The 27042-nt window shown below is 43.1% G+C and overlaps 2 protein-coding genes and 1 long non-coding RNA gene across 3 annotated transcripts; 1 reads left to right on the top strand and 2 right to left on the bottom strand.

Moving 5' to 3' along the window:
- Nucleotides 1–27: 27 nt before the first annotated feature.
- Nucleotides 28–10065, bottom strand: gemin4 (gem (nuclear organelle) associated protein 4). The gene is made up of 6 exons (XM_037775361.1): nt 9807–10065; nt 5858–7930; nt 4304–4460; nt 3239–3509; nt 1434–2147; nt 28–460 (listed from the first exon to the last, which is right to left on the bottom strand). The coding sequence occupies exons 1-6, from the start codon at nt 9814–9816 to the stop codon at nt 239–241; spliced, it is 3447 nt and encodes a 1148-aa protein (XP_037631289.1). The 5' UTR covers nt 9817–10065; the 3' UTR covers nt 28–238.
- Nucleotides 10066–11595: 1530 nt separating this feature from the next.
- On the top strand, nt 11596–26655 carry LOC119491710 (tapasin-like). Its single transcript, XM_037775910.1, has 8 exons — nt 11596–11740; nt 19786–19962; nt 20034–20309; nt 21385–21714; nt 24506–24853; nt 24961–25054; nt 25236–25255; nt 26064–26655. The coding sequence occupies exons 1-7, from the start codon at nt 11695–11697 to the stop codon at nt 25249–25251; spliced, it is 1287 nt and encodes a 428-aa protein (XP_037631838.1). The 5' UTR covers nt 11596–11694; the 3' UTR covers nt 25252–25255; nt 26064–26655.
- LOC119491712 lies at nt 19159–19621 on the bottom strand. Its single transcript, XR_005207643.1, has 2 exons — nt 19312–19621; nt 19159–19222 (listed from the first exon to the last, which is right to left on the bottom strand). It is a non-coding gene; the product is annotated as an uncharacterized LOC119491712 (long non-coding RNA).
- Nucleotides 26656–27042: the final 387 nt, after the last annotated feature.

The raw sequence follows: 27042 nt of genomic DNA, 5'->3' as shown, positions 1-27042 counted from the left end.
ATATTACTGAGGCAGCACAAAAAGACATTTGCTGTGAAATATCGGCTTTTTATTCACTCAGATTCCATACCCATCACTTTGTAATGACTTCCTAAATTAGCAAAGCGCAGTGTATGACCTTAACAGAAATGATAACCTTATTTTATCAGAAGACATGCTCAAAATCTACAGAGAGAATCTGAGCGTATGAGAACCCAAATTCTTCGGGTGGAATACGGATGAAAAAAATCGTTGCTTCTTAAGCTGCCGACGACACGAGCTGAGCGATCTTCTGCTGCAGGACGGCCTTCATCTCCTGGTTCTCCAGGTTGTCTGTGATGGTGGAGAAGAAGTGGCGGGTGTTGTCGCTCTCCAGCGGGCTGCTGCTGTGTGGGAAAGCGGCCATGATGGCCTCATAGTGGCTGAGGATCTCCAGACTGGACAGGAACAACGGTTCACTCTGGCCTCCTGGCATCATCACCTGGGAGGAGGACATTTAACCACTGAGACCTTCATCCACATTGAGGGAAATTAATACTTTAGAGGAGTCTATTCTGAACATTTTGCCATCAAAATAAAATAAAACATTGATATTTTGACATTCAATTACTCCGTTTTTAGGGCTGTCAAAGTTAATGCGATAACAATGTGCGCAAATTCGTTTCAACGCCACTAATTTCTTTAACACATTAACGCAACTTGCGATTTTTAGGTTGTACCGGGCTCAGTTTTAAAGCTAGAAACTGGCATCGTATGAAACTAGGAATCCATTGGTACCAACTGTGTCATAGCACGAAGGAGGTTAAATAACGCTCCAAAGTTACGCTACATTTTGGTGAGAAAAAACTGTCATGGCTATTTTCAAAGGGGTCCCTTGACCTCTGACCTCAAGATATGTGAATGTAAATGGGTTCTATGGGTACCCACGAGTCTCCCCTTTACAGACATGCCCACTTTATGATAATCACATGCAGTTTGGGGCGAGTCATAGTCAAGTCAGCACACTGACACACTGACAGCTGTTGTTACCTGTTGGGCTGCAGTTTGCCATGTTATGATTTGAGCATATTTTTATGCTAAATGCAGTACCTGTGAGGGTTTCTGAACAATATCTGTCATTGTTTTATGTTGTTAATTGATTTTCCATAACAAATATATACATACATTTCTATAAAGCAGCATATTTTCCCACTCCCATGTTGATAAGACTATTAAATACTTGACAAATCTCCCTTTAAGGTACATTTTGAACAGATACAAAATTTGCAATTAATTGTGATTTAATATGTTAATTGACTGCCCTATTAGTTTTACATTTAGATTTGCATGGTTCTTTTTTTTTGTTGTCTGTGGAGGTGGTTACACAAATAACCCTAGCTCCATGATCTTTAGCTCGACCTTCTAGCCAATCAGAATGCAGACTTCTCCGTGGCAATGGTATTAATAACTCTTACCTGGATGTGCTGAACATGGCAGAAGAGCTGGCTGAGTACAAAAAGGACTTCTTGGCTGGGAACTGTCTCCATCTCCTCCTCCATCTGGGACTCTTTAGATTTCAGAGGAGAGCATTCTGCTTGTTGAAGGTCTTTGGACATTGTAGGAGCTCTGAGTGAAGAGTCGGAGTCTCTAGACGCTGGTGTTTTAGGAGACGCTGAAGCAGAGACGGTCAACGCTCCAGATGAAGGAAGAGGCAGCTTGGCTCTTAGGGAGTTGATCATCTCCCTCACGGCGTGGGCGTATAACCTGCTGACGTGTCCCCAGCCGTCCGCTGCGAGCCAGTGGGAGCAGCTGGACCCGCAGAGCAGCTGAAGGACTCGAAGCAGGAGGACAGACAGGCGGAGCTCACATGAAAAACTCCTCAGATCCAGGAGGGGCAGGTAGTCCACGTACTCGAGCGAGAAGGGAACGTGGAGGCGACCGGAGGTGATCAGCTCCCTCAGGACTCTCAGCAGTCTGGTCCACTGGGAGACGGAGCACCAGGGCAGGGTCTGGGTCAGGGCCACCAGCAGGCCTTTGCTGAACATGCCGACGTGGTCGGGCCGGCTCTGGTCCAGAGAGAGACAGGACAACATGGTGGACTGCAGGGAGTCTGATGCAGAGCAGCACTCCATCCAGGCCAATAGACCTGTACCCTGGCCATACTCAGGCAGGTCCAAACCGGACCACTCCTACAGAGATAGGAACACAGATATATCAGCAGGAATAGTTTAGTACTTGTTGCAGGGGCGGAGCTAGATGTTGTAAATATTCAGGGCTCAGGCCAAATCTACGGGGTCCGGGTGTATCCTCCCTTTGTTTTTTCCCCATTTAGGCAGCTATATGCTCTATTTTTCAAGACATTTGATAATAGAATGCCTAAGAATCGGTACATCATTAGGGAAAAACCTGATAGTTGCCAAGGAAAAAAACATCCTGTGGAGCCTGCATCGTGTATTATATCTAATGTTCCCCAACTTTCTTCATCCTTTTTAAACCATAACACAACAGATGTTGAGGATGACTCATTTTCACTCCTGCCACCCAAAAAGAGGCAAAATTGCCTGATGTTACTATTTTTAAGTTACATAGGTTGGGTAGGCATTTGGGCTTTCCTGAATATTGCGGCTGCGGTCCAGAGTAGAAGAGTAATATACTGTATATTAGTCGACAAATATATATAAAATTTTAATAAATATAAAATATATAAATATTTGTACACTAGCAGGAATATTATATATATTTGAAACATGAAAACGATATAAAAGATGGACTAAAAGAAGAAAAATCAAAGCACTACAGGCCGAGATACCATGACTTAAGTCCAAAAACACTGCATCCTACATTTCCCATAATGCAACATCTTTCATTAGAGCCTCCCTACCTGGTAAACATCCCATTTTTTTTAACACAGACTTCATGTTAAAAATGTGAGGTCTCCAAACCTAAACTGAGATAATCCTGATGACATCACTGACATCATCAGGGTTATTTTATCAGACTTGACAAAGCTCTCCAGAACCACAAAAGACATCATACAATGTGTAAAATGTAAAGTGGTGGCGCTCACGCTTTGCTCGGTGCAGTGAAAAGCTGTTGTTGCACCGTACAAGCCATTGGAAATATATTATATTTCAATTTAACAGATAAGTCTTGTTGCATTGAGGCAGGAAGTCTTGGTTTGTGGGGATCTAACGCACGGTGATACCGTCGTGATGTCTCTGCACATCTTATTGCCCTTGTAAGAAACTCGAGATTGAGACAAACCCAGATGAGTTCTTACCTGCTCGGGTAGATCGCACACAGCCAGCAGAGACGAGGGAACCTCGTTTTTAAAGTGTTCCCCCCAAACGGGCTTCAGGTGGAACCGAACGGTCCAGTCCAGTTCCTCCATTTTGTTGTAGAGCCAGAACAGAGCTCTGGACCAGCTGCTGTGGGCCGCCAGCACCTCTGCACCCACCACCTGCCCCACTGTGGACAGCACCGACACCAGCAGCTCCTTGGTGTCCATGGACCAGTGGTGGACGGTGCCCTCTGGTGGCTGCTCCCAACACCTGGCAGAGATTTCCATATTAGGCAAGAGTCTGGCGATACGATACGTATCATGATATGGGGTTACGATTCAATATATTGCGTTTCATTTCATTGTAATTTTAGGCAAACTGTCACAGTATAAAGAACACACCACCATATGCATAAAATAAACCATAGTATATAAAAAGTTTACTTTTTTATGCAATCAGAACAGTGGATTGACATTTGCATTTATCACAGTCCCTGTAACATCCAAATAGGGCTGCAACTAACAATTATTTAATTAATCTGTTGATTATTTTATTGATTCATTGATTAGTTGTTTGGTCTATAAAATGTCAGACAATGTTGGAAAATCAGTGTTTCCCAAAGCCCAAGATGACGTTCTTAAATGTCTTGTTTGTCCACAACTCAAAGATATTCACTTTACTGTCATAGAGGAGTAAAGAAAACACAAAATATTCACATTTAAGAAGCTGGAATCAGAAAACTTTGACTTTTTTTTTTTCTTAAAAAATTACTCAAAAGTTTAATCGATTATCAAAATAGTTGGGTGATTAATTTAATATTTGACAGCTAATGGATTAATCGTTGCATCTCTACATCCACATCATAGCACGACTTTGAGAGGAATAAAGTATTGACTGAGTTCATCTTTGTATGTAAACAATTAATTACAAATCAATACAGTATCACAAAACATGATATCACGATATTCGATATTTTCTATATTTTCTTACACCCCTATATGTGTTGAAATCAAATAATAGAAGGTTTGTGGATTAGAGTCCATGAGAACACGCATCTTACAAACCTGAGAGTCTGGTTTTGCAGCTGGGCCAGGACATAGAGGAGGGGAAAGGGAGAGCAGTCCAACACCCAGTGAGGAGATGAGGCTGCTTCCTGGACGTCCACAGACAAAGCAGCGTGGAGGAGCTGCAGACTCAGCTCTATATCAAAGGAGCTTTGACCTGGAAGAAAATACAAAGAATCGAAATGATGGTCTTTACATAAACACATCATGTAAACAAACGCGACAAGACAAGGAACCCTTAAAGCTGCACTAATCAATAAGTTTTACATTAACAATGGATCATGTGACCACATATAATGCAGCGGTTGTGTTTGGCGCGCAGGAGACAGCGAGTGACGTTGATGTGGAACTAATGATTTGACGTTGGAATCTTTTTCACGGCGGTACAGTAAACAGACCGTCCTCCACCGTGCTTCATTCAGACAGAAAATGGACAGATATTTGACAGGGGACGGAAACAAAAACAGGCGATGCTTGCGAGACGAACAACAGAACATGCTCAGCTGACAGTAATCAACCAAAGAAACAAGTCGAGAAGAAAATATGACAAAGCCTGTCCTGCTGTTGGGTTCGCAGTGAATGCGAAGAGACCAGTGTGTATTTAATATCTGAAAGCTCTGGCAGCTGACAGTATGAGACACAACATATTAAGAATACACTTAGAAACATTACATCCCAATCCCGTCAATGAGCCACTCGAGTTCTTTCAGAGAAAACTCGATGAACACCATCAGTAGGAACAAAGCTTTGTTTTGCAGAGAAGTGATTGCAAATGTCTTCTTTTTTTTTTAAAAAGAACACCGACTGAAGGAGCAATAGAGTTGATGATCCTTCTTTTATTTGGCCCATTTTGTTGGGGTACCACTGATATAATGAAAGGTGTAGCTTGTAGTGACATACCAACAGAAAATCACCCTGCTCCGCAGCTCTACGGAGCATTTCAGCATCTTTCAGCTTATTGTTTTGGTTTTACATCCCATAGCTCCACATAGTTTTGGTTCAGTCTCATCGCTTTCATTAGACTTGTGGTTTCACACGGGACACGAACACCGGTCTCCTGGGCAAAAGTCCTGTGTTTTTTGACCCACCCATCCACCCTGACTTCCTCCCTGAGCTGCATTCGCCGCTCTTTATACTTCCCGGTTCACAATTATGTGGATTACATACGAACTGATTTCATGCTGACCATCATACATTTGTTTTTGAAATTTGTGTCTATGTACACAAATCAATACATTCGATTTTGTGACTATTTCACGAGCTGCTGTGCGACTGGACAGTTGGGCGGACTTCTGAGTTAAGAGTATTTTAAACCAATGCTGATACTTCATGAATGAAACTGACTAATATATAAATAGTAAGCTGTGGTCTCTAATATCTAATCCATTCATTAAAAGGACAACCTCAGCATCACACTGGTCTAGCTGTCTCATTAACATGTCATTATAGTTGCATAAGTGCACCAACAAATGGAGACACTTCCCTAAAAGATTCCTAAAGTAACATTGAAAGAGACACATTAGTTTTAACGCATGAACATCACGGGACACTCACCTGTAGCGGAGAGGTTAGGCAGGACGAAGATGTTCACGACCTCCTGAGGAGTCAGAAAGCTTTGCCTCCTTTCTACTTCTCCCTCGGCGGTCACGACAGGCGTCATCAGCAGACCCAGGTACTTGAGGAACTGCTCCTTCTCATTGGCTGACAGTGATTTGGTCTTGATCATCTCCTGTAGACACCTGCAGAGTAGCGTGCTACCGCTCAGAGCCTCCTTTCCTTCATCTGTACTTTCCCCCGCCTCTCTGCTTTCATCTTCATCACTTCCAGCTTCATCTTTTCTTTCCCTGTGTCCTCTGAGTCCAGGCAGCTGTTGCAGGATCTTAGCCATGAGAGAGAAAGCACCTTTATTGAAAATAGCTGAGTGACAACAAGACCTCAAAGCCGCTTCTGGGTTCTGAAACGCAACCCTGGCTACTAAAGACGCCGCTGTGTTCAGCTTGCCCTGCGTCGCCGCCGCTGCCGACGCTCCGCCGCCTCCTTGGATGATGCAGTTGAAGGCCATGTTGAGCTCCTGTTCGAACCCTTCGGTCACAGCGGAGGGAACGGAGCACCCAAAGAACCCCCTGCTGGACAGTCTCAACATGGCAGCCAAAGCTTTGTTCTTGTCTTCCAAGGAAAGTGCAGAGAAAATGTCTGCGGTGACTTTCATCAGCTTCCTGCACTGGCTCACGTTTGTGCTCTCGCTGTGGAGTTTACTCATGAGGGTGGTGGTCAGTTTGATCAGCGTGTCGTGCTGCTGGAAGGACGCCTGGTTCTTTTCCAGGCAGTCCATCCAGAGCTCACCAGAGGCAGCCCAACTCTGCTCACTGGCAAATAACGCCGCAAAGCTCTGATGGTCCGCCAGGCGGTGATTGATGATGATGGCGGTGACCCTCGCGTTCACCTCGGGGGTGCTCTCTGTGGCAGGGAAAGCCAGCGACTCCAACAAACATCTGAGTATATTCTTCTCGGTCCCTTGATCATCCATTTCAGTCACAGTTTTGGGCACTTCCGCTTTCTGCAGAGCTGCCAGGACTCTCTGAACACTTTGTTCTAGTTTAAATGCGGAGTAGCTAGGATTACATACTTTCAGGAGCCCGCTGTTCTGCCAAAACTGAGCAAGTTCTGTTATAATCTTCAAAGCTTCACCGAGCTTCATCCTGCTGGGTTTAAACTGAGACGGTGTGTGAGACGCACGTAGGTCTCTCTGAGCCTCCTGAATGAGTTCAGGACTCAGTTTCTCATCATTCTTTTCTCTGATGCTGACGGCTTTGGACAGGACGTGCATCTTCTCTTCGGTGGGAAGTGCGACTTCTTGGTCTATCAGGAAGGCTGTGTAAAGAGCATCAAGAGAAATGGAGAGGGCCTGGAGGCAAAGGTCGGTTGTAGATATGTCATCTTTTGTGTCTTTAAGTGCATGAAGGAGAATGTGCAGGACATCAGCGGTTGGCGGCGATGCCGGTAGATCTGACGCGTCTAGCTTTAACCTCTTTGCGGCCTGAGGGGACAGACTGGAACACTTAGACGAGAGACGGGCAGACTGTGTGGCGAACATCGTCTCTATGCTGTCCTCTCCTCCCGCTTTCTGCTCATCTCTGCCTTTCCACAGTTCCCACCACACCTCCAGAAAAAGTCGAACATCATCCTCTCTAGTGGGGCCGCTCCTCACGTGTTGCACGAGCCGTTCGAGCTCACTACAAATCTGAGATTGAGGAAGATGCAAGAGGAAATGGGCAAATGTCTGAGCAGCTGCCATCGACCTCACCACTTCCAGCAGGACAACACGGTTGACCTCAGGGAGGCCGTTCTGGAGGGGGAAGAAAGGGTTCTCCCTCCAGGCCGTCTCTACGTCATTTCCAGTCTCTCCGGACAACACCTTCAGCCACACAGCACTAACTAGTTTCTTTATCCAGCTGATAGCCGTTGTGGGGGGATGACCAGTGAGTTCATCCTGTCCACAGATTTCTCTGACTGCCTCCAGGACCGGATGTCCCACCCTGCTCCAGTCAGCCTTCTGAAGGGAGGACAGGGATGAGGGGAGGCACAGTTTATCAGCCAGGAGGAAAGCACCCTGAAGGACAGCCGATTCTGAAAGCACAAGAGAGCAGGCGTCAAAACAAATAAAAAGACCAATATTGCTCATTCATTCATTCATTCATTCATGCACAGCTAATCATCCAATTCTGTTAGCTCAAACAGGTCAGAAGACAGCCACGTCAACAAGTAGTGATTCAATTAAAGATGACTTTCATTATGGATTAATCTACAGATTAATCATTTTGTCTATAAACTGTCAGAAAGAGAAAAATGGCCATCATCTGGTCCTAGAGCCCAAGACGGCGTCAACAAACAGTCCAAAACCCGAAGATATTCAGTTTACTATCAGATATGAAAAAGCTTCATGCAATAACTTCTGTTATGATTTGACGCTATATAAAAATCAATAACTGAAAATAATAATTTACCATAACTAAAAACTCGAAAATATGGCTTAACCCTCTGAGACCTGTGGGAATATGGGCACTCCCGACCAACTTGACTGTCTTTCAGAGGCTGTAGCATGGCCATTTTCAAAGGAGTTCCTTGACCTCTGACCTCAAGATATGTGAATGAAAATGGGTTCTATGGGTACCCACGAGTCTCCCCTTTACAGACACTTTATGATAATCACATGCAGTTTCGGGCAAAAAACATGTACTTTCTTTGAATGCAGTATAAATGTGATATTTTCGTCTATTCTAAAATGGTGTATCTGAATATTTCTGCATACTGGGGTCCCTAAACAGTCTTGGAATTACATAAATTGGGTATCACTGTAAAGCTGAGACTATTATGGATTCAATGAGCCCAATCGTATTCATGTGAGATGATGTTAGTCCACATAGTAGACATTTCATATAGCGAGACCTATTTATTTTTAAATAGGACCTCACTGTATAAAATGACCTGTGGTGACCTCTAGGATAATCACAGCCTCATGAAACTTTACAGCCACAAACTACAGACCTAGAGCATTCAGAGGATGGATGGCTTTCCTAGCTAGATTGACAATAAGAGGGTTTCTGAGAAGTTTCCACAACACAAACGCTCGCCATCCAATCAACGAAAAATGCAATTCTGCAGAAAAATGTCAAAATATCAAAAGTCTTTGATACCAAATCACAGCATGACTTTTTCTATGGTGTTCCTCAAGGTCTTGGTGTCTTAATGAGGTATTTTGGAGGGATTATTGATCATTTTTATCAATTCTCGAATAGTAAAAAAAATGGTTAAAGCTAGCACCAAAATCTGTGTAACAGATGGTATCAACCCAAAAATTGCTGCAACAACTTTATGAGACATAATAAAGCATGGGGATGACCATCATATATCATCATGTTCCAAACACTTATTTACAATGTATTTTAATTCATTCATTCATGTTTATTTCTGATTTATGACTAGAACAACTAGACACACAGTGTTGATCTACATCTCATTATAATCTTCAGGTTCCCAGCTTTCAGATGATGTACACCACTTCTATGTGACATCTACTGCTGACCTGCCATCTCCCCCTAAAGACCCCCTGTATGTACCCCTCTAAAAACAGACAATAATGGGTTTATTGTGGGTCTCAGGGGGTTAATTGTTATTCTCATATGTACCTGTACAGATTATAGGAATCGTTGGAAGCTATTTTTCAATCCGGCATTGAACTGATTCATAAAATGTCCATGTTTGATTAAGCTTCTCTTGTTATTCTCACAGTCTTAAATAAACATAATAAACAGTGTGAGCTGTTTGTTAAAGCTGATTCTAGCTTATAAACACAAATGTGTATTATATTTTTGGGGATATACGGTAATGTAGATAAAGAGGGCAGCTTAACAATGAAAGATGTTGAATTAAATGTAGCATGAAGTCTTCTATATAAGACATTGAGGCGTGTTTGATGTCTATATTGTACAGAAAGTGAACATACCTTTGTCCATCTTCAGAGCTTCAGAGCTGACTGCAGGTATAGTCTGCTGTCCAGTTCTCAGGAGCTGTACAACAGTCTGTCTAGTCCACTAAACCACTAGTGCTGCACCATATACCGCAATGTAGCCTGTCAGACAGCTAGAAGTCTGTCAACATAACTCACTTTTCACACGTTTTCAGCAGCATGTCAACAAGTTCGTATAGAGCGCTTCCGCTGTTCCGCATCAGACAAGAGAGACCCGCTGCTCTCCTCTCAGCGGGTAGGAAGAGTTCACAGCGCCCCCACAGGATGGAGGTAGTACTGCATCACATACAGGATGGAGGTAGTACTGCATGACATACAGGATGGAGGCAGTACTGCATGACATACAGGATGGAGGCAGTGCTGCATCACATACAGGATGGAGGCAGTGCTGCATCACATACAGGATGGAGGCAGTACTGCATGACATACAGGATGGAGGCAGTGCTGCATCACATACAGGATGGAGGCAGTGCTGCATGACATACAGGATGGAGGCAGTGCTGCATCACATACAGGATGGAGGCAGTGCTGCATGACATACAGGATGGAGGCAGTGCTGCATCACATACAGGATGGAGGCAGTACTGCATGACATACAGGATGGAGGCAGTACTGCAGGACATACAGGATGGAGGTAGTGCTGCATCACATACAGGATGGAGGCAGTACTGCATGACATACAGGATGGAGGTAGTACTGCATCACATACAGGATGGAGGTAGTGCTGCATCACATACAGGATGGAGGTAGTGCTGCATCACATACAGGATGGAGGCAGTACTGCATGACATACAGGATGGAGGTAGTGCTGCATCACATACAGGATGGAGGTAGTGCTGCATCACATACAGGATGGAGGCAGTACTGCATGACATACAGGATGGAGGTAGTACTGCATGACATACAGGATGGAGCCAGTACTGCATCACATACAGGATGGAGGTAGTGCTGCATCACATACAGGATGGAGGCAGTACTGCATCACATACAGGATGGAGGTAGTACTGCATCACATACAGGATGGAGGTAGTACTGCAGGACATACAGGATGGAGGTAGTGCTGCATCACATACAGGATGGAGGCAGTACTGCATGACATATCCTGGTCCTGTAAATTGACATGTGAATTGTGGAAAGATGTCAATAATTTTATACTTGTTAACATTTTCTCAGATTTTGCACTGTACTATAGAAATATTATATTTGGTTGCTATGGTTACAGTGACAAAGACAGTATGCATTTGTTCTTATTAATTTAATTTTAATTCTCGTGAAGTTCCACATTTACAAGTGTAAATTTACCAAAAGAAATTCCTAATTTCTTTGTATTTATGAAAGAAATGGAATTATATCTGTCAACAATTTCTTCCTCACAAAACAAAAAAGCAATGAAAAAAATGAATGTATGCAATATCTTTAACGTTTTTAAGTGAAATTATTGTCATACTCTCGCGTGGTCTTTTTTTATTATTAATTATTTTTTTTATTTTTTTTATTGTGTTTTTTTTATGTTGATTCTGTTTCATTTCTGTTGTCCTTTTATGTTTGGCACAGCTCTTTGTTTATGTTTTCGCTATGTTTCTTTTATATGTAAATGTTTTTAATGTTTTATGCTGTTACTATGTATACTGTTATGTTGAAATAATAAAAAAGAAAAAAAAAAAGTACTGCATGACATACAGGATGGAGTCAGTACTGCAGGACACACAGTCAGTGATATTCTATCTGCCTAACACGTGATGCGAGAGGCAGGCAGAGCAAGTTTTTTTTCCTGTCAAGTCAAAGTGAAAGTATCCTTTCAACTGTTTGAACAACTCAATGTGGTGCTCGATCAACAAGGAGAGATATCTACCGATGAAACATCATGGGACTGATCTTAAAGATACTTAGTTACTTGTATCTGTGTGCAGGTAAGTTGCTGTTTGCAGCTTTGTTACAGATTGTGGCGTTTTTGGAGACAAGAATGAAATGACTACTACAGTATACTATACTATACTGTATGTAATATATACTACAGTATATGTATGTACTATATTATACTATACTATACTATACTATAATAGCATATACCACCAGTATACTTTACTATACTATACTACTCTATACTGTACTATACTATATTACACTGTACTGTACAATAATGTACTACAGTATACATCTGTACTATATTATACTGTAATAATATACTTTACTATAGTAGTCTATTTATATCACCAGTATACTATGCTATTCTATAGTATACTGTACTACACTGTACTATACTACACTGTACTGTGATATACTAATTAATAATATACTACAGCATACGTCTGTACTCTGTACTATATTATACTCTACTATAGTAGTTTTTTTATACCACCAGTATACTATACTATACTACACTATACTATACTACACTGTACTGTAATATACTATATACTATAGCATTCGTCTGTACTGTATTATACTATAATAATATACTATACTATAGTAGCCTATTTATACCCCCAGTATAATATTCTATACTATGCTATTCTATACTGTAGTATAGTATAGTGTACCACACTATACTATACTACACTGTACTGTAATATACTATATGATATAGTATACATCTGTACTGTATTATTGAAGAAGCTATGTTGCTTGTGGTGGTGTTGGTTCATAAAACATCTGATGTGGTGCACATTTAAACACAGGATCCAGGGAGCCGTTCCAACAATTTATTAAAGTCAAGGTGTGAAGTTGGATGGGAGTTGGTGGATGATTTTTTCTATTAAGAAAGGACATTAACAGATGATATTATAAATCTCATAAATATAATACAGATTACAATTAATAAGTCAATTCATTTTAACTTACATCTTTATGCATCCACAATCTGGAATTTGCCTTTTCTCCTTCACATATTAAACTCAGGTATCTAACATAACACAAAACAATCTGTTAACTTTCAAACAATATATATCTCATTTCAACCAAATAAATTATAAAGGCACAAAAGCCACATTAAACTCACATCACTCTCTCTTTGCTCTGCCTGGAATTGTTTGGAGGGAAAAGGGAGGGTTCAGGCCTGGAGGGCAGACTTATATAACCTACGGGGGAGTGGTTTAGTCAAGTGTGCATTCTATACCATGCCTGCAGGTGGGTTAGGCACTTGTGATTTAACAGCCGCCCCTTCAAATGGTACATTTGAATTTAATAAACAAATCGCAAGTTATTCATTGGAGTCAGATTCAACTGGTGAGAGAATGACCAGTCGGGCAACTGGTCTGATAAATCTTTTCCCCTTCGTTGTGACCTCCACTTTTCGGGTCCTTCCATCGTGACTTGGGAGGATTTGTGACACTTTCCCTACAGGCCATAATCCTCTAGGTAGCTGGGGGTCCATTATCAATACTACTGTTCCTTCCTTCAGATTCTGGGTGTCCTTTTGCCATTTATTCCGTACCTGTAGGTTGGGAAGGTAGTTTCTGATGAAGGAGGACCAAAACCGATCAGCTAGTATTTGACTGTGCCTCCATCGTCTCCGTCCAAGCAAGTTGGTCTCTGCATAGACAGCCTGTGGCAGAGAAGCATCTCGCCGCCCCATGAGAAGGAGATTTGGGGTAATGGGGTCAGGGTCTGCTATGTCAGCAGATGCATATCCGATTGGTTTGGAATTTAGAATTCCTTCTATCTCCACTAGGACTGTGTTTAGGACTTCCTCAAAAACAGTTTGGCTTCCCACTGTAACCCTGAGAGCAGCTTTAATTGATCTGATTTCCATTTCCCACATTCCCCCAAAATGAGGGGCATTTGGAGGGTTAAAGTGGAACTGTATTTGGGATTTACCTAGCTGTTCTCTCAGTTGTGGATTCATGGCTGCGAACGCTTCTCTCAGCTCTCTGTCTCCTCCTTTGAAGTTGGTGCCACAGTCAGAAAGGAGCTCATACGGGCGTCCTCTACGTGCAATGAAACGCCTGAGGGACATAAGAAAACTGTCAGAATCAAGACTGTTTAACAGTTCTATATGGGAACATCTGATGGTCATACACTTGAACAGTATTCCCCATCGTTTCTCTACCCGGCGCCCCAATTTAATGTTTAGGGGGCCAAAACAGTCTACTCCTGTAGACCAGAAAGGGGGTTTCCATAGCCTCAGCCTGGATGAAGGTAGGTCAGCCATTTTTGGATACACAGGTTTTGCCCGCCATTTTCGGCACTCAGTACATGCCCACTGATGTTTTTTGACAGCTTGTCTGCCCCAGAGGATCCAGTAAGCACGGCGTATTTCAGCAAATACCCTGTCAGGGCCTGGGTGAAGGAGTCGCTCGTCGTAATCTTTAATCAACAGTTTTATTAGAGGATGTTTAGGGTCAAGCACTATGGGATGGATGGTATCAGGTTCTAGGTCTTTACTTTGTCTCAGTCTGCCACCCACTCTTATAATTCCAATTGTTTCGTCAAACTCAGGAGAGAGAGGCAACAGACGACTATGTGGGGGAAGTTCTTTGCCCGATTTCAGTGCCTGAAATTCCTCTGGGAAACTTTCGGATTGGGCATGAGAGATTAGTGCAGTTTCTGCTTTAGTTCTTGTTTTGGTGATGGGATCAGGATTTGAATAACAGGTTGAGGTTTGCATCTTTTGGTAAGTGGCATTTATCAGGTCTGTCCAGGTGTTGTATCCCTTTGGATCAGGTAGGTCAAATGGTTTAGTGGGTTGTGTGAAGCCACAAAAAAGGGGTTTCCTCAACTCTGTGGGTAGCTCGGTAGCAGGAGCAGGACAGACAGGCCATTGACCAGGAGGAAGGTGGAGGAATGCAGGACCTCTATGCCATCGATGTGTGGTAGTTAAATCTTTGAGTGGCTTACCTCTGGTGATATCATCTGCAGAGTTCTGCTTTGTGTCCACATACCTCCATTCACTGGCTGAGGTTAGTTCGAGTATCTCCACGATTCTGTTGGCTACAAAGACCTTATACCTGCAGGATTCAGATAGGAGCCATGTTAGTACCACAGTGGAATCAGACCACAGAAAGGTTCTGTCAATGGCGACTGTCAGTTCAGCTTTGATTAGTTTACTCAGCTGTGCTCCAGTCAGGGCTGCAGATAGCTCCAAGCGGGGTATAGTCAGTTGCTTTAGAGGAGCTACACGTGATCTGGCCATTACAAATGAGACATTAGTCTCCCCCATCTGGTTTATGGTTTTCATGTATGCCACTGAACCATATGCTCTCTCTGAAGCATCACAGAAGATGTGTAGTTCTCTGTCTGTCACTTTGCAAGAAACATTAGGGTTGTTACCATCATACCACCTGGGGAAGGAGATGTGAACCAGGTTTGGGAGTTCACTCTCCCATCCATCCCATGCACGTTGCAGGTCACCGGTGGGGATCGGCTGATCCCACTGCTTGTTGTTCACCCAGAGCTGCTGGAGCAGAACTTTGGCTCTAGTGGTGAATGGGATGATGTATCCTAAGGGGTCATATTGTGAAGCCAGCACTTTATACACATTTCTCATGGTTAGAGTTTGGTAGGAGACGGGTCTGTGTCTATAGCCCAAGGTATCAGAGACACAATGCCAGCTGAGCCCTAGTGCACCCTCTACTGGATCTGTCCGGTTTTGATTCAGCCAGAGCTCAGCACTGTCTGACCTGGCAGCTGCTGGTAGGTGATCAACAACAGATGGAAAGTTACTTGCCCATTGCCTAATTTCAAATCCACCAGTTGACAACAGAGCCTTTATCTTGAGAAGAAGTTGTTTTGCTTCATTTGGGCAGGCGAGTGATCTCAGGCAATTATCTACATAGAATGACTCAAGAACAGTTTCAACCATATCCTCATTGTCCTTACTGTGGTCCTGCACATGTTTCTGGACAGCATATGTTGCACAGCAGGGGCTACATGTTGTGCCGAATGGGAGCACTTGCCATTCGTAGACAGTTGGTGTCTCTTTACGTTTCATGTCACGCCACAAGAACCTGAGAAGCAGTTTGTCCTCCGGTAATAGCTTTACTTGGTGGAACATTCCTTTAATATCTCCACTCATAGCAACTCTGTGTTGGCGGAAACAGAGCAGAACACCAAGTAGTGATGGGCCTAAAGTGGGGCCAGGAAGGAGTTGGTCATTGAGTACTTGGCCTTGATAGGTGAAGGAGCAGTTGAATACAACACGATATTTGTCGTTGTGCTCCACTAAGTGATGGGGAATATACCATGATTCTTTTGACTCAGTAATTTGTTCTGCATTGAGTTTTGCAACATAACCAGCCTGATATAGTTTGCTGATCTCATTACTGTAGATGTCGGCTAATTCAGGATTCTTCTCAAGTCTGCGCTCGGTGTGGCGGAGAAGGGGCATTACTGATTCAAATGGGGCATTAAGTTCAGGTGCACCTTTCTTTCTTAACAAAGGTGTTGCATAACGTGCAGTTCTATCTGTGTCCACTCGTATGGTCTTTGCACTCAGAAGGTCCATGGCCTCCTTATCTTGCTTTGATCTAGTGATCAACTTTTCATTTCTGAAGGGAAGGGTATCAACTTGCCACAATTGCTCCACATGGTGTTTCAGTTCAGCGTAGGGGTTAGCTTGTGATGTGAATAGACATTGGATAGAGTCAGGTAACTCACCAAGAGAAGTAGGTCCTTGTAATGCCCATCCAAGCCTTGTCCTCACTGCAGCTGGTGCTCCCTTTGGGCCATGTTGGACTCGCTCCATGGGTGTGATGAGGAATGGATTGTCTGATCCGATGAGGATGTGCGGCTGAACTTTAGAGAAGGGATTCAGTGGAAGACCATGTAGATGTGGATAGTGTTGCTTGAGTTTATCGACAGGGTAACTTTGTTCGACAAACATGATCATGTCGGAAGTGAAAGCACTGTCAATTGAAAATTTTCTTTCAGGGAATGAGGCAGCAGATAGTTTGAGGTTTACAGTTCTTCCTTCTAGTGTCTCTGTCTGCTGTCTTACGGTGCGCAGCTCAAGTCTTTCGGGCTCTCCATCCAAACCAAGATACTTAGCAGCACCTGGTAGCAACATTGTACGTTCAGATCCATCATCTAAGATGGCATAGGTATCAAATGTCCTATTCTTGTTGTACAGTCTTACTTTGACTACTTTAAGTAGTACTTTTGGTGACGTACTCTGTGGGTTCATGTACAACACTCTAGATGCTGTTTGGGTTCTATTTACATCATGTAATATGCCTAGGTGCAGGCCATTACATTTGGGGCAAGGTTTTCTCAGAGTGCAATCTGTTGCTCTGTGAGTTCTACCACATGTCCAACATCTGTTTTGTTCTTTCAGCCATTTTGCCACTTTATCCATGGTTAAATCCTTTAAGCTTTCACAGTTTGTCAGGTAATGGGAGGTCGACTGACAGTATACACATGGATACCTTGTTTGGGGTTGTGGCTGATGTCCTGATGCAGTGCGTCCATGTGAAGGCTTCCGATCTGCCCCGTGGAGAATGGTAGCTGACGGAAACTTGAATCCTTGATTTGTGTCCTTCCTTTGAATTTGGGGGACACCGATTTGAAGGTTATTGGCTTGTGCTACGACTGCTTGGCATTCCGCCTCTCCTTCAAGCCATGCAGAAAAGTCCACTAGGTTGTAGTGAGCATTGGGAGAGGCTGAACGGGTGTGTCTGGCAAAGTTAGAAATTAGCTCTACAGGGAGTTTACTCAACAATCGCTGAACATGTGAAGCACAGGCTAGCTCTGCTGCACCTTCTCCTGATCTTAGTGATTGTAACATGCCCACTAATGACCTTACTCTAACTGCAAAGTTTTGAAACCCCTCAGCATCTCCACGGGCCAATTTAGGGAGATTTAATATGGTCTGTATCTCCTTTAAGGCCAGGTGATGTGGTTGTCCATACTGTCGCTCCAGCGCTGCCAGTGCCATGGTGAAAGGTTGTGGGGCATGGGCATAGGAGAGTGCAATATGGCGAGCAGGGGGGAGGCGTAGATGATCCAGCAGGATATGGAATTTGTACAGTTCGGGCTCTTCTGCTGGTAGTAGGTTCGTGAAAGCCATCTTCAACATTACAAACTCATGAGGGTCGTTATGGGTGAAATAAGGGAATGAGGGTCCCTCAATTCGTGATGGATACCTTGAACTCATAGTCTGCTGTACAGGAGCCACAGGTAAAGAGAAGCTTGGAATAAGGGGAACTCCAGTAGGCTGTGGGGCATATGAAACTGGAGCTTGCTGGGAAACAAAGTATTGGGGTTGAGGCTGCTGCACATGCTGCTGAGGTACATGCTGAAACTGGTATGAAGCTACATTACTTGGATGGTAAGCAGATGGCTGTAAACTGGCTGACGAAACTTGGGCTGTAGGAATAGGTGGGAGTTGTATTCCATACGATGGGAGCAAAGTCCCCTGGGCTGGTGGTAAATGACTGTGAGGGTCACAGCCGGTTGGAGCTGTGCCAACCCCCTGTGATGGTACTGGGTGGTATAGTTGATGAGAAGACACATAGGAGAAAGTGGCTGGTGGCATCCGTTCCGGTGGCACGTGGATAGGAATTTGAGGTGTTGGTAGAGGTACTGAAGGAGGCTGAATTGCAGGCATATGGGTAGAAGTGATATAGGGGCCAGGCCCTGAAACTGGTAAGGCTGAGCTTACACTAGGTCTATAGGAGGAAAATACTGGATTAAATGGCACATGAGCTGATGAGGCTACAGGTAATGAGCCTGAGGGTTCCTGGGGTCGAAGCTCTGAACCATATCTGGTATAGGAGGCTGAAGCAGGTCTTTTATGCTCACATTCTACAAAGGCAGAGGGCTTATGAACATAAGGAAAAAGTGTTTGGGCAGACTGGGAAATTTTACCAGGATTCGTTGCAGGTACTAAACCAGCTAGGTTAGGTTCAGATCGGGTTTTATCACACTGAGCCTCTGTGTGAGTTTGCAGTGGCTGGTCACATTCATGTGAGTGTTGGGCTCCTTGGGACTGTATATCACCCTCTCCCTCTGAATCTCCCTCTGAATAAGACTGTTCATAATGCTCAACTCTTCCCATTAATTCATTAACCATACCCTTTAACTGTGCTACTTCCTGTCTTAATAAAACAGTCTCTGAAGTCTCTGAAACAGGTTCTGCACACTCTGTTAATTGTTGAGGGGGCTTGGCGTAGAGTTCAGTTTGGTAGTCTTGTAGATAACGTGGAGGCATCCTCTCCCGCTGTGGCCTTCCTCCCTGCTGTCTCTCCTGCTCGGGTGAAACGGCATGTGGATCCATTTCCCAACATAGATGTTTTCTCCGGCTCGAAGGACCATGAAGAAGCTATGTTGCTTGTGGTGGTGTTGGTTCATAAAACATCTGATGTGGTGCACATTTAAACACAGGATCCAGGGAGCCGTTCCAACAATTTATTAAAGTCAAGGTGTGAAGTTGGATGGCAGTTGGTGGATGATTTTTTCTATTAAGAACGGACATTAACAGATGATATTATAAATCTCATAAATATAATACAGATTACAATTAATAAGTCAATTCATTTTAACTTACATCTTTATGCATCCACAATCTGGAATTTGCCTTTTCTCCTTCACATATTAAACTCAGGTATCTAACATAACACAAAACAATCTGTTAACTTTCAAACAATATATATCTCATTTCAACCAAATAAATTATAAAGGCACAAAAGCCACATTAAACTCACATCACTCTCTCTTTGTTCTGCCTGGAATTGTTTGGAGGGAAAAGGGAGGGTTCAGGCCTGGAGGGCAGACTTATATAACCTACGGGGGAGTGGTTTAGTCAAGTGTGCATTCTATACCATGCCTGCAGGTGGGTTAGGGACTTGTGATTTAACAATTATACTATACTAATATACTCTACAATAGTAGCCTATTTATACCACACAAAACTATACTGTACTAATACTCTGCTATACTGTACTGTGTTGTACTGTACTCTACAGTATACTGTACTCTATGTTAGCTGACTATACTGATTCAGTGTGTGTGTCTCTGTCAGGTGTGCAGTGTGTCCACCAGGTGTCATGGCTGCCATGTCAGTTCACTGATGAACATGTGTCTGTGAATAACGAGGGTCACACCGAGACTCAGCACATCCTCAGAGAGGCTATGCTGCAGTTTGGTCTAATAGGAGACCCTCCTGTTAATCCATATGCCATCACTTTCCTGATCACCGGTAAGACACGCATCTCACAGGAGGAACGGACTGAAATCTATTGTATTCTAATGCTTTCTATTCTGTTCCAGCGTCTAAGTTGGACCTGCGGCGGTACGTAGAGGGAGCGGAAGCAGAGCAGTTGGAGTGTGAGCTGCGTAGGTACAGCACAGAGGGCATCTATGTCCGCTGGCCAGTCCTGGGGGCCCGGGACTACAACCACTGGTTCAGCTGCACCCTCAGACACACCAATGGCCTGTTCACAGTCACCGGCTTCCTCAGACACCCGTCTGACCAACCCGCCCCAGGACAGCAGGACTACCGCCGCTGGCCTGCCATCGGGGACAGAGAGATACTCACAACAACAGGTAGCACTCAACACAATGCCTCTCATTTGAATCATTTTGCAATAAATCTAAGTTAAGTTGTCAAAGTTTTGCTACAAACTATATTCTTGTGAGGCTTGAGAATGAACTGAAGCACTGATACTGATCAGGTCTGATAAATAAAAATAACACTTTTTACTTTACAAAGTTAAAGTGTCAGTAGGCAGAATATTTTTGGCATCATTGGGCAAAAAAATTCCATAATAACCTTTCAGCAAATTGTAATTCAAGTGTTCTGAGAGAAAATTAGACTTCTGCACCTCCTCATGGCTCTGTTTTCAGGCTTTAGAAGATCTAGCCTGTGAGGGGAGACTTTGACCAATCACAGGTCACTTCAGAGAGAGAGAGCGTTCCTAATGGCTGTTCATTCAACGGAGGCAGCTGTCAATCACTCGCAAACTCAGATCAAACGGACAAACTAGGCAGCGCTGATCAAATATGAATTAATATTAGTTACTGTAATGCCTATTTGTCAGGTGAAATGTTTTCAGAAACATCTTGTAGTGTACTGTTTAGCTGTAAAATAAAAAAGTTTGCTCCGGCTGGTGGGCGGTGCTTGGTATTTCCCCAACTGATCTCAACATGGCAGCCGGGTCACAAACTTTCTCATTTTACAGCTAAACTACAAGATGTTTCTGAAAACACTTTATGCGTGAAATTCATATTTGATCAGCGCTGCCTAGTTTGACCGTTTGATCGGAGTTAGCAAGTGATTGACAGCTGCTCAGAGACGGCCAGGCTCCAGCTCGGCTCTGATTGATTGTTTTCCTCCGGTCTGTGAAATCTTGCAGATGCTATTAGGAGCACCGGAGGACACAGAGGACACTGGAGGATACCAGAGGCTCATGATTTCTTTCAGATTACCTGTCTCATGTACTACTGTCAGGATATAGTGGCCGTTTTATAAAAATAACTTTTTTTATTCCTATTTGCTCCATTTCTACCTACTGCTGCTTTAACATCGGTCCCATATCTCAGTTTAGTGCAAGCCCGTTTTCATGTCTAAGAACTAAATATATCTCTATGTGCTTCTGTCTTGTCACATCTGTGTCCATAGTTGCCATGGTAATTAAAACACAGTCTCCATCGGTGAGAGCAGGCCTGGGCTCCGAACAAAAGCTCCACTGCCAGTTTGATGTCGACCACAAAGGACCAAAAGTCACTGTGGAGTGGCACATGCAGCATCATGGAGAGAGAACCAGACTCTTCAGTCACACCAGCCGCACAGGGCAGAGCCAGGGGACCGGGGTCGGGCTGAGGAGCCTAGCAGGCGGGGATGCTTCCTACAGCCTCCCCTTCACCAAGATGAGCAGTGAAGGGACGTACATTTGTTCGGTGTCGGTGCTTCCTCTGTCCGTCAGTCTGGATATAGAGCTGCATATCGAAGGTGAGGAAGAGTCAAGGAGAGAATACTAGTATCAGTCAGGCCAGTCTACTTACTAGCTTTTTTTTATAGCTTTCAATTGCACCTGACGGCCTTCATCAGCAGATGGAGTTTGCATGTCAAAGTGGACCTCATGTGAAGGGCCATGGAGAGCCGAGGTGAAACCAGAACTTCCAGAAATTAGAAAACCTCGTTCAAAATCCCATTGACAATTTTAAAGACACTAAGAACTACAAAATCCACCCTTGGATATAGCCTAAGCTAACATTTCAGTTTATATTGAACGAGTGGTATGAATCTTCTCATCTAACTCTAGAAGCAAGAAAGCGAATACGCGTATTTCCCAAAATGTCAAAGGGATAGTTTGGGTGTTTTGAAGTGGGGTTGTGTGAGGTTCTTATCCATAGTCAGTGTATTACCTACAGTAGATGACGGTCGGCACGCCTCCAGTTTGGAGAAACAGACAGAAGTTAATGCATGGATGCAAAGCAATGTACTGCTGTGGACGGGGGCAGCAGCAAAATGTATTTTAGCCACCTAAAAAAATCAATATCATTTTAAGTGTACGCTATATTTAGAATATTTTCCAACAGGGAACTGAACTGAAAGTGAAACTTTGAAGAGAGTATAGATAAGTTTCACTTTCAGTTCAGTTCCCCGTCTGAAAGGGCTGTCTGACGGCAAGATAAAGTGGTGAAAATATTCTAAATATAGCGTACACTTAAATGGATATTGATATTTTTAGTTGAGTCTTTCTTTTAGGTGACTAAAATAGGTTTTGCTGCTGCCCCCGTCCACAGCAATATATTGCTTTGCTCCCGTGCTGGTACTCCTGTCTGTTCCTCCAAACTGGGGGCGTGCCGACCGTCATCTACTGAGGGTAATACACTGACTATGGATAAGTACCTCATACAACCCCACAAACAACGATCCATTCTTTTAAAATGGCTTAAATTTTACCACATTTGTCTAATAATTAACTTTATTTTAACATTTAGGTCACACTTCTAGACATGAACATACAGTATAAGGCTGCAATCAATATTCTTTCGATTGATTGATTGATCAATTAGTCTATAAACTGTCAGAAAATAGTGAAAAACACCCATCATAGTTTCCTAGAACCCAAAGTAATGTCTACGAATTGTTTAATCTGAGCAACTGTCATTAGAAGTAACTCTCCCTCTTAAAAACTCATAACAGAAACCTCTTGTCAAAATTGCCTTGAAAATCATTTAAAGGACAAGTGTGTGACTATCAGGGGAATCTATTGGCAGAATTGGAATATAATATTAATAAGTATGTTTTCTTTAGTGTATAATCACCTGAAAATAAGAATTGTTGTGTTTTCGTTACCTTAGAATGAGCCGTTTATACACATATATAGGATTTCAAAACCGAAGCAGGGGTCTGGAGGTTCTCCCCCCAAAATAAATTTAGTTCCAGAGACGTTGTTTCCTGCATTCTGATGGTGACTTTTAAAGAATGAAAATAACAAAATAATAAGTACACTGTAACAGCTTTTTTGTGTTAAATAGGACCACTTTTAATTTTACTTTTAATTCTCAGGAAGGAATACAGAATAATTCGCCCCTCTGGTGTGAATCTCTGGTATAATCTAATATTCATCAGTTTTCATTCATTCATTACTTTTCCGCCCTGCTTAAGTATTTCTTTCTCTCCATTTCCCTCTCCTTCTCTCAGTCACTGAAGGTCCTTTCAGACATAATGCAACAACAGCACCACTGCGCTCTGAAACCCATTATTTCCACTGGCTTGTGCCGCGCCACGACGGCTTTGCTGTGATGCTGTGATGTGTGGCGAGCGCAGCTCAAACCCCGCCGCAGTGTCGCTAGCAGCTCTCCTCCGCCAGGAAAATACATGTGGTCTAACTTATACACGCTGTGCAGTGCCAGAGATAACGAAAAGGAAAAAAAATGTAAATAATTGCCATGGCCAACGGGAGAATCCCGGTAAAATCTATGTCTACAGATTTACAAACTGACAAAGTTCTGGGTTATAAATATATTAATTCTGATTTTGTGAAAGAACATTAAAATCCTCCTTTTCTTCCTCTTCTTCCACTTCCTTCTCATCCTCCTCTTCCTCTTCTTCCTCTTCCTTCTCCTCTTTTTTCTCTTTCTCCTCTTCCTCTTACTGCTCCTCTTCCTCTTTTTCCTCCTCTCAGACTAAAGCCATTCTAACTGACCCGTCTGTATTGATGATCTCTGTTACAGTTTTTGGTTCTCAGATCTCAGCTGAACCTTGTGTGAGTGTGACTGTGTATATTTATTATTATTATTATTATTATTGTTAATATGATGATGGTTATTATTATTATTATTATTATTGTGTTAAAGGATACATGCTGGCAAGTGTGCGTTTATATCTACATAGGGAGCGGGTCCCCTCCCCACGAAGTCCGCCATGTTGCACTGCCATGTTTCTACAGTAGCACAGAACGGACAAAAAAACTTTGTTAACTTAAACTTTAACTTTAAACTTTAAACTTTTCCTGCTTGGGCCGGAGTCAATACTCGCTTCTGTCGCCACCCCTCTCTCTCTCTTGCTTCACCATTCACTCCCCACGTACACACACACACACTCTACACACTGGCTCTGCTCCAAATGGTTTTAGAGAGGGCCATTGGCGTTTTCGTGTCGGCCACCTTAGCTCTCCTACACGCTTGGCACACGGGAGAAGTTGTAATCTGCAGCCTTACCGCTACATACCGCCAGATCCTACACACTTCTCCTTAAAGTCATCATTCATTCAATGTTATTTTCTCCCCAGAGCCTCCCCGTGTCTCCCTCAACGTTGGACCCACTCTCTCACTGCTGGTCGGCGGGGAGCAGAAGGTTGCTTGTGAGGCAGAGAGCTACTACCCTCTGGATGTGGAGATAGTTTGGTACGTGCAGGACCCGGCGGTGTCAGGCCAGAGGGTGGGCGCTCCTCTCCCCATGGTGCTCCAGAACGTTCAACTGTCCAGCCACAAACACAACCAGGATAAGACTTTCTCGCTGACGTCTTTCTTCTACTTCGAGGCTTCACTCAGGGACTCAGGGAAACAGTTCACATGCATCGTCTCCCATCAGTCCCTGAGAATGCCTATCAGGAAGAGCTTCATCCTGACTGTTGAGGGTGAGTGGAGGACACCCCGAGTCACACTCATTTCACTGTAGTACTGTGAGCTACCACACCGTGGCAGCAGAGGAACGTCATGTTTGTTATCTGTGTTCTCCGCTCAGAGCCAATCAGCTGGACGTCTTACCTCACTGTTGGCTTCATGGTGGTGGCACTGGTGGTCATCCTGTGTGTGCGGCTGTGTATACCTGCACTCAGGTGAGTGTGCACAGAGAGATAATAGGATTATGTGAACATGATGATGCTGTAGTCTTTGAAATGAGTCCAAGCGTCAGTCATAACGAGAAATAGATTGATGTAAACACACTAGATTCAAAAGGAAATGTATCATCATTAACCACTGTGTTCATATAATAATAAGCATTTATTTTCTCCACAGCAAAAAAACAAAGTAACAAGGTAAGATGATATGAAAACAAAACTGTTTTGATTAGGGCTGTCAAAGTTAACGCGATGACTCATTAATTATAACTTGTGATTTTTAGGTGGTTAGGCTCCGTTTTAAAGCTAGAGTGAAGATACTGGTATCATATGAAGCTAGAAAATCTAATAAATCCATTGGTACCAACCATGTCATACTAGCTTGTTGGAAAATAATGCTCCAAACTTATGCTAAATTTTGGCGAGGAAAAACTGGCATTGCCATTTTCAAAGGGGTCCCTTGACCTCTGACCTCGAGATATGTGAATGAAAATGGGTTCTCTAGGTACCCACGAGTCTCCCCTTTACAGACATGCCCACTTTATGATAATCACATGCAGTTTGGGGCAGGTCATAGTCAAGTCAGCACACTGACACACTGACAGCTGTTGTTGCCTGTTGGGCTGCAGTTTGCCATGTTATGATTTGAGCATATTTTTTATGCTAAATGCAGTACCTGTGAGGGTTTCTGGACAATATCTGTTATTGTTTTGTGTTGTTAATCGATTTCCAGTAATAAATATATATATATACATTTGCATAAAACAAGAATATTTGTCCACTCCCATGTTGATAAGAGTATTAAATACTTGACAAATCTCCCTTTAAGGTACATTTTCAACAGATAAAAAATGTGATTAATTTGCGATTAATCACAATTAACCATGAACAATAATGCGATTAATCGCGATTAAATATTTTAATTGATTGACAGCCCTAGTTTTGATTTAACCATTGTCATCATTACAAAATAGTTAATTTGTCTGTATGTGCATGTTCTGAGCAGAGGAAACCATACTGAGCAGCCTTTGAAGACTGAGCAGACCGGCTCAGAACACCAGTGAAGACGGACTTCCCTCCTCCCTCCTTCATTTTTGTTTTAGAATGTCTCAGACGTTTGATTTTTGTTTGTTTGTTTGAGGTGAATTTGGGTTTCTATGAAACTGAATGTGTTGTTCATGTTGCATTGATTTTGCTTTGACTTTGCTCATGCTACAAAACTGGAAGTAAGTAAATGATTGGTCTTCTGGACGAACATCAATCCACACATTATTCAACTGGTGAAAATGCAACAATCACAGTTTAGAGTACTAGCGTATTGGAGCAATGTGTTTACGAGTGGCTCACTGTTTTGTTTATATCATTGTGTGTGCGTGATGATGATGATGATGCACATGCACACATGCAAGTGCACAGGCGACATGGCACACACATCCCTGCCGCGGGTTTCACACTATTCCAATGATCTACAGGTGGTGGTATATACAAATATTTTTTAAAATTGGATTTGCTAATGTTTTATGAGGAAGCAAATGCATTCAACACATTTGTTAAGGTGTTTTCAGACCAAACGTGAAATAAACGTTAATAATAATGAACGTTGCTAAGGTATGTGGTATCTATAGAGGTAAACCCCTCTTCATTTCCAACATGTTCTCAACATGTCACGCCCCTTGGTGTCACGCCCCTTCACATTATGTTTAGGCATCAAAATCACTTAGTTAGGTTAAGGAAAAAACTACATGGTTGGGCTTAAATCTACTACGTTTGTAAAGTCAAAATGAAACCGAACGTTTGAACACAGGACACGAACAAACAGGTGATTGTAACGTGACCCGTGGGACATACCGCATACCAGCTCTAAAGGTGCCATGTGCGGCGGTATCACGCGCTGACGGCCATGACAAAGCCTCGTTATTTAACGCCCTGGGAATGAGAACGGGCTGTCTTTTCTCAAATTGGCTGAAAAGGGCAAATATTCGCAA

This window comes from Sebastes umbrosus, chromosome 7 (genome assembly GCF_015220745.1).
Source record: "Sebastes umbrosus isolate fSebUmb1 chromosome 7, fSebUmb1.pri, whole genome shotgun sequence".
Lineage (NCBI taxonomy): Eukaryota > Metazoa > Chordata > Actinopteri > Perciformes > Sebastidae > Sebastes > Sebastes umbrosus.
Note: the sequence above shows the minus strand (reverse complement) of the source record. Positions and strands in the feature narration are given on the sequence as shown.

Coding starts and splice junctions, on each gene's coding strand:
- LOC119491710 (XM_037775910.1), top strand. CDS start 11,695: ATGGGACTGATCTTAAAGATACTTAGTTACTTGTATCTGTGTGCAG. Junction 21,715..24,505: donor TATAGAGCTGCATATCGAAG/GTGAGGAAGAGT, acceptor TTTTCTCCCCAG/AGCCTCCCCGTGTCTCCCTC. Junction 24,854..24,960: donor CTTCATCCTGACTGTTGAGG/GTGAGTGGAGGA, acceptor TTCTCCGCTCAG/AGCCAATCAGCTGGACGTCT.
- gemin4 (XM_037775361.1), bottom strand. Junction 3,510..4,303: donor CTGCAAAACCAGACTCTCAG/GTTTGTAAGATG, acceptor AATCTCTGCCAG/GTGTTGGGAGCAGCCACCAG. Junction 461..1,433: donor GCCATGTTCAGCACATCCAG/GTAAGAGTTATT, acceptor TCCTCCTCCCAG/GTGATGATGCCAGGAGGCCA.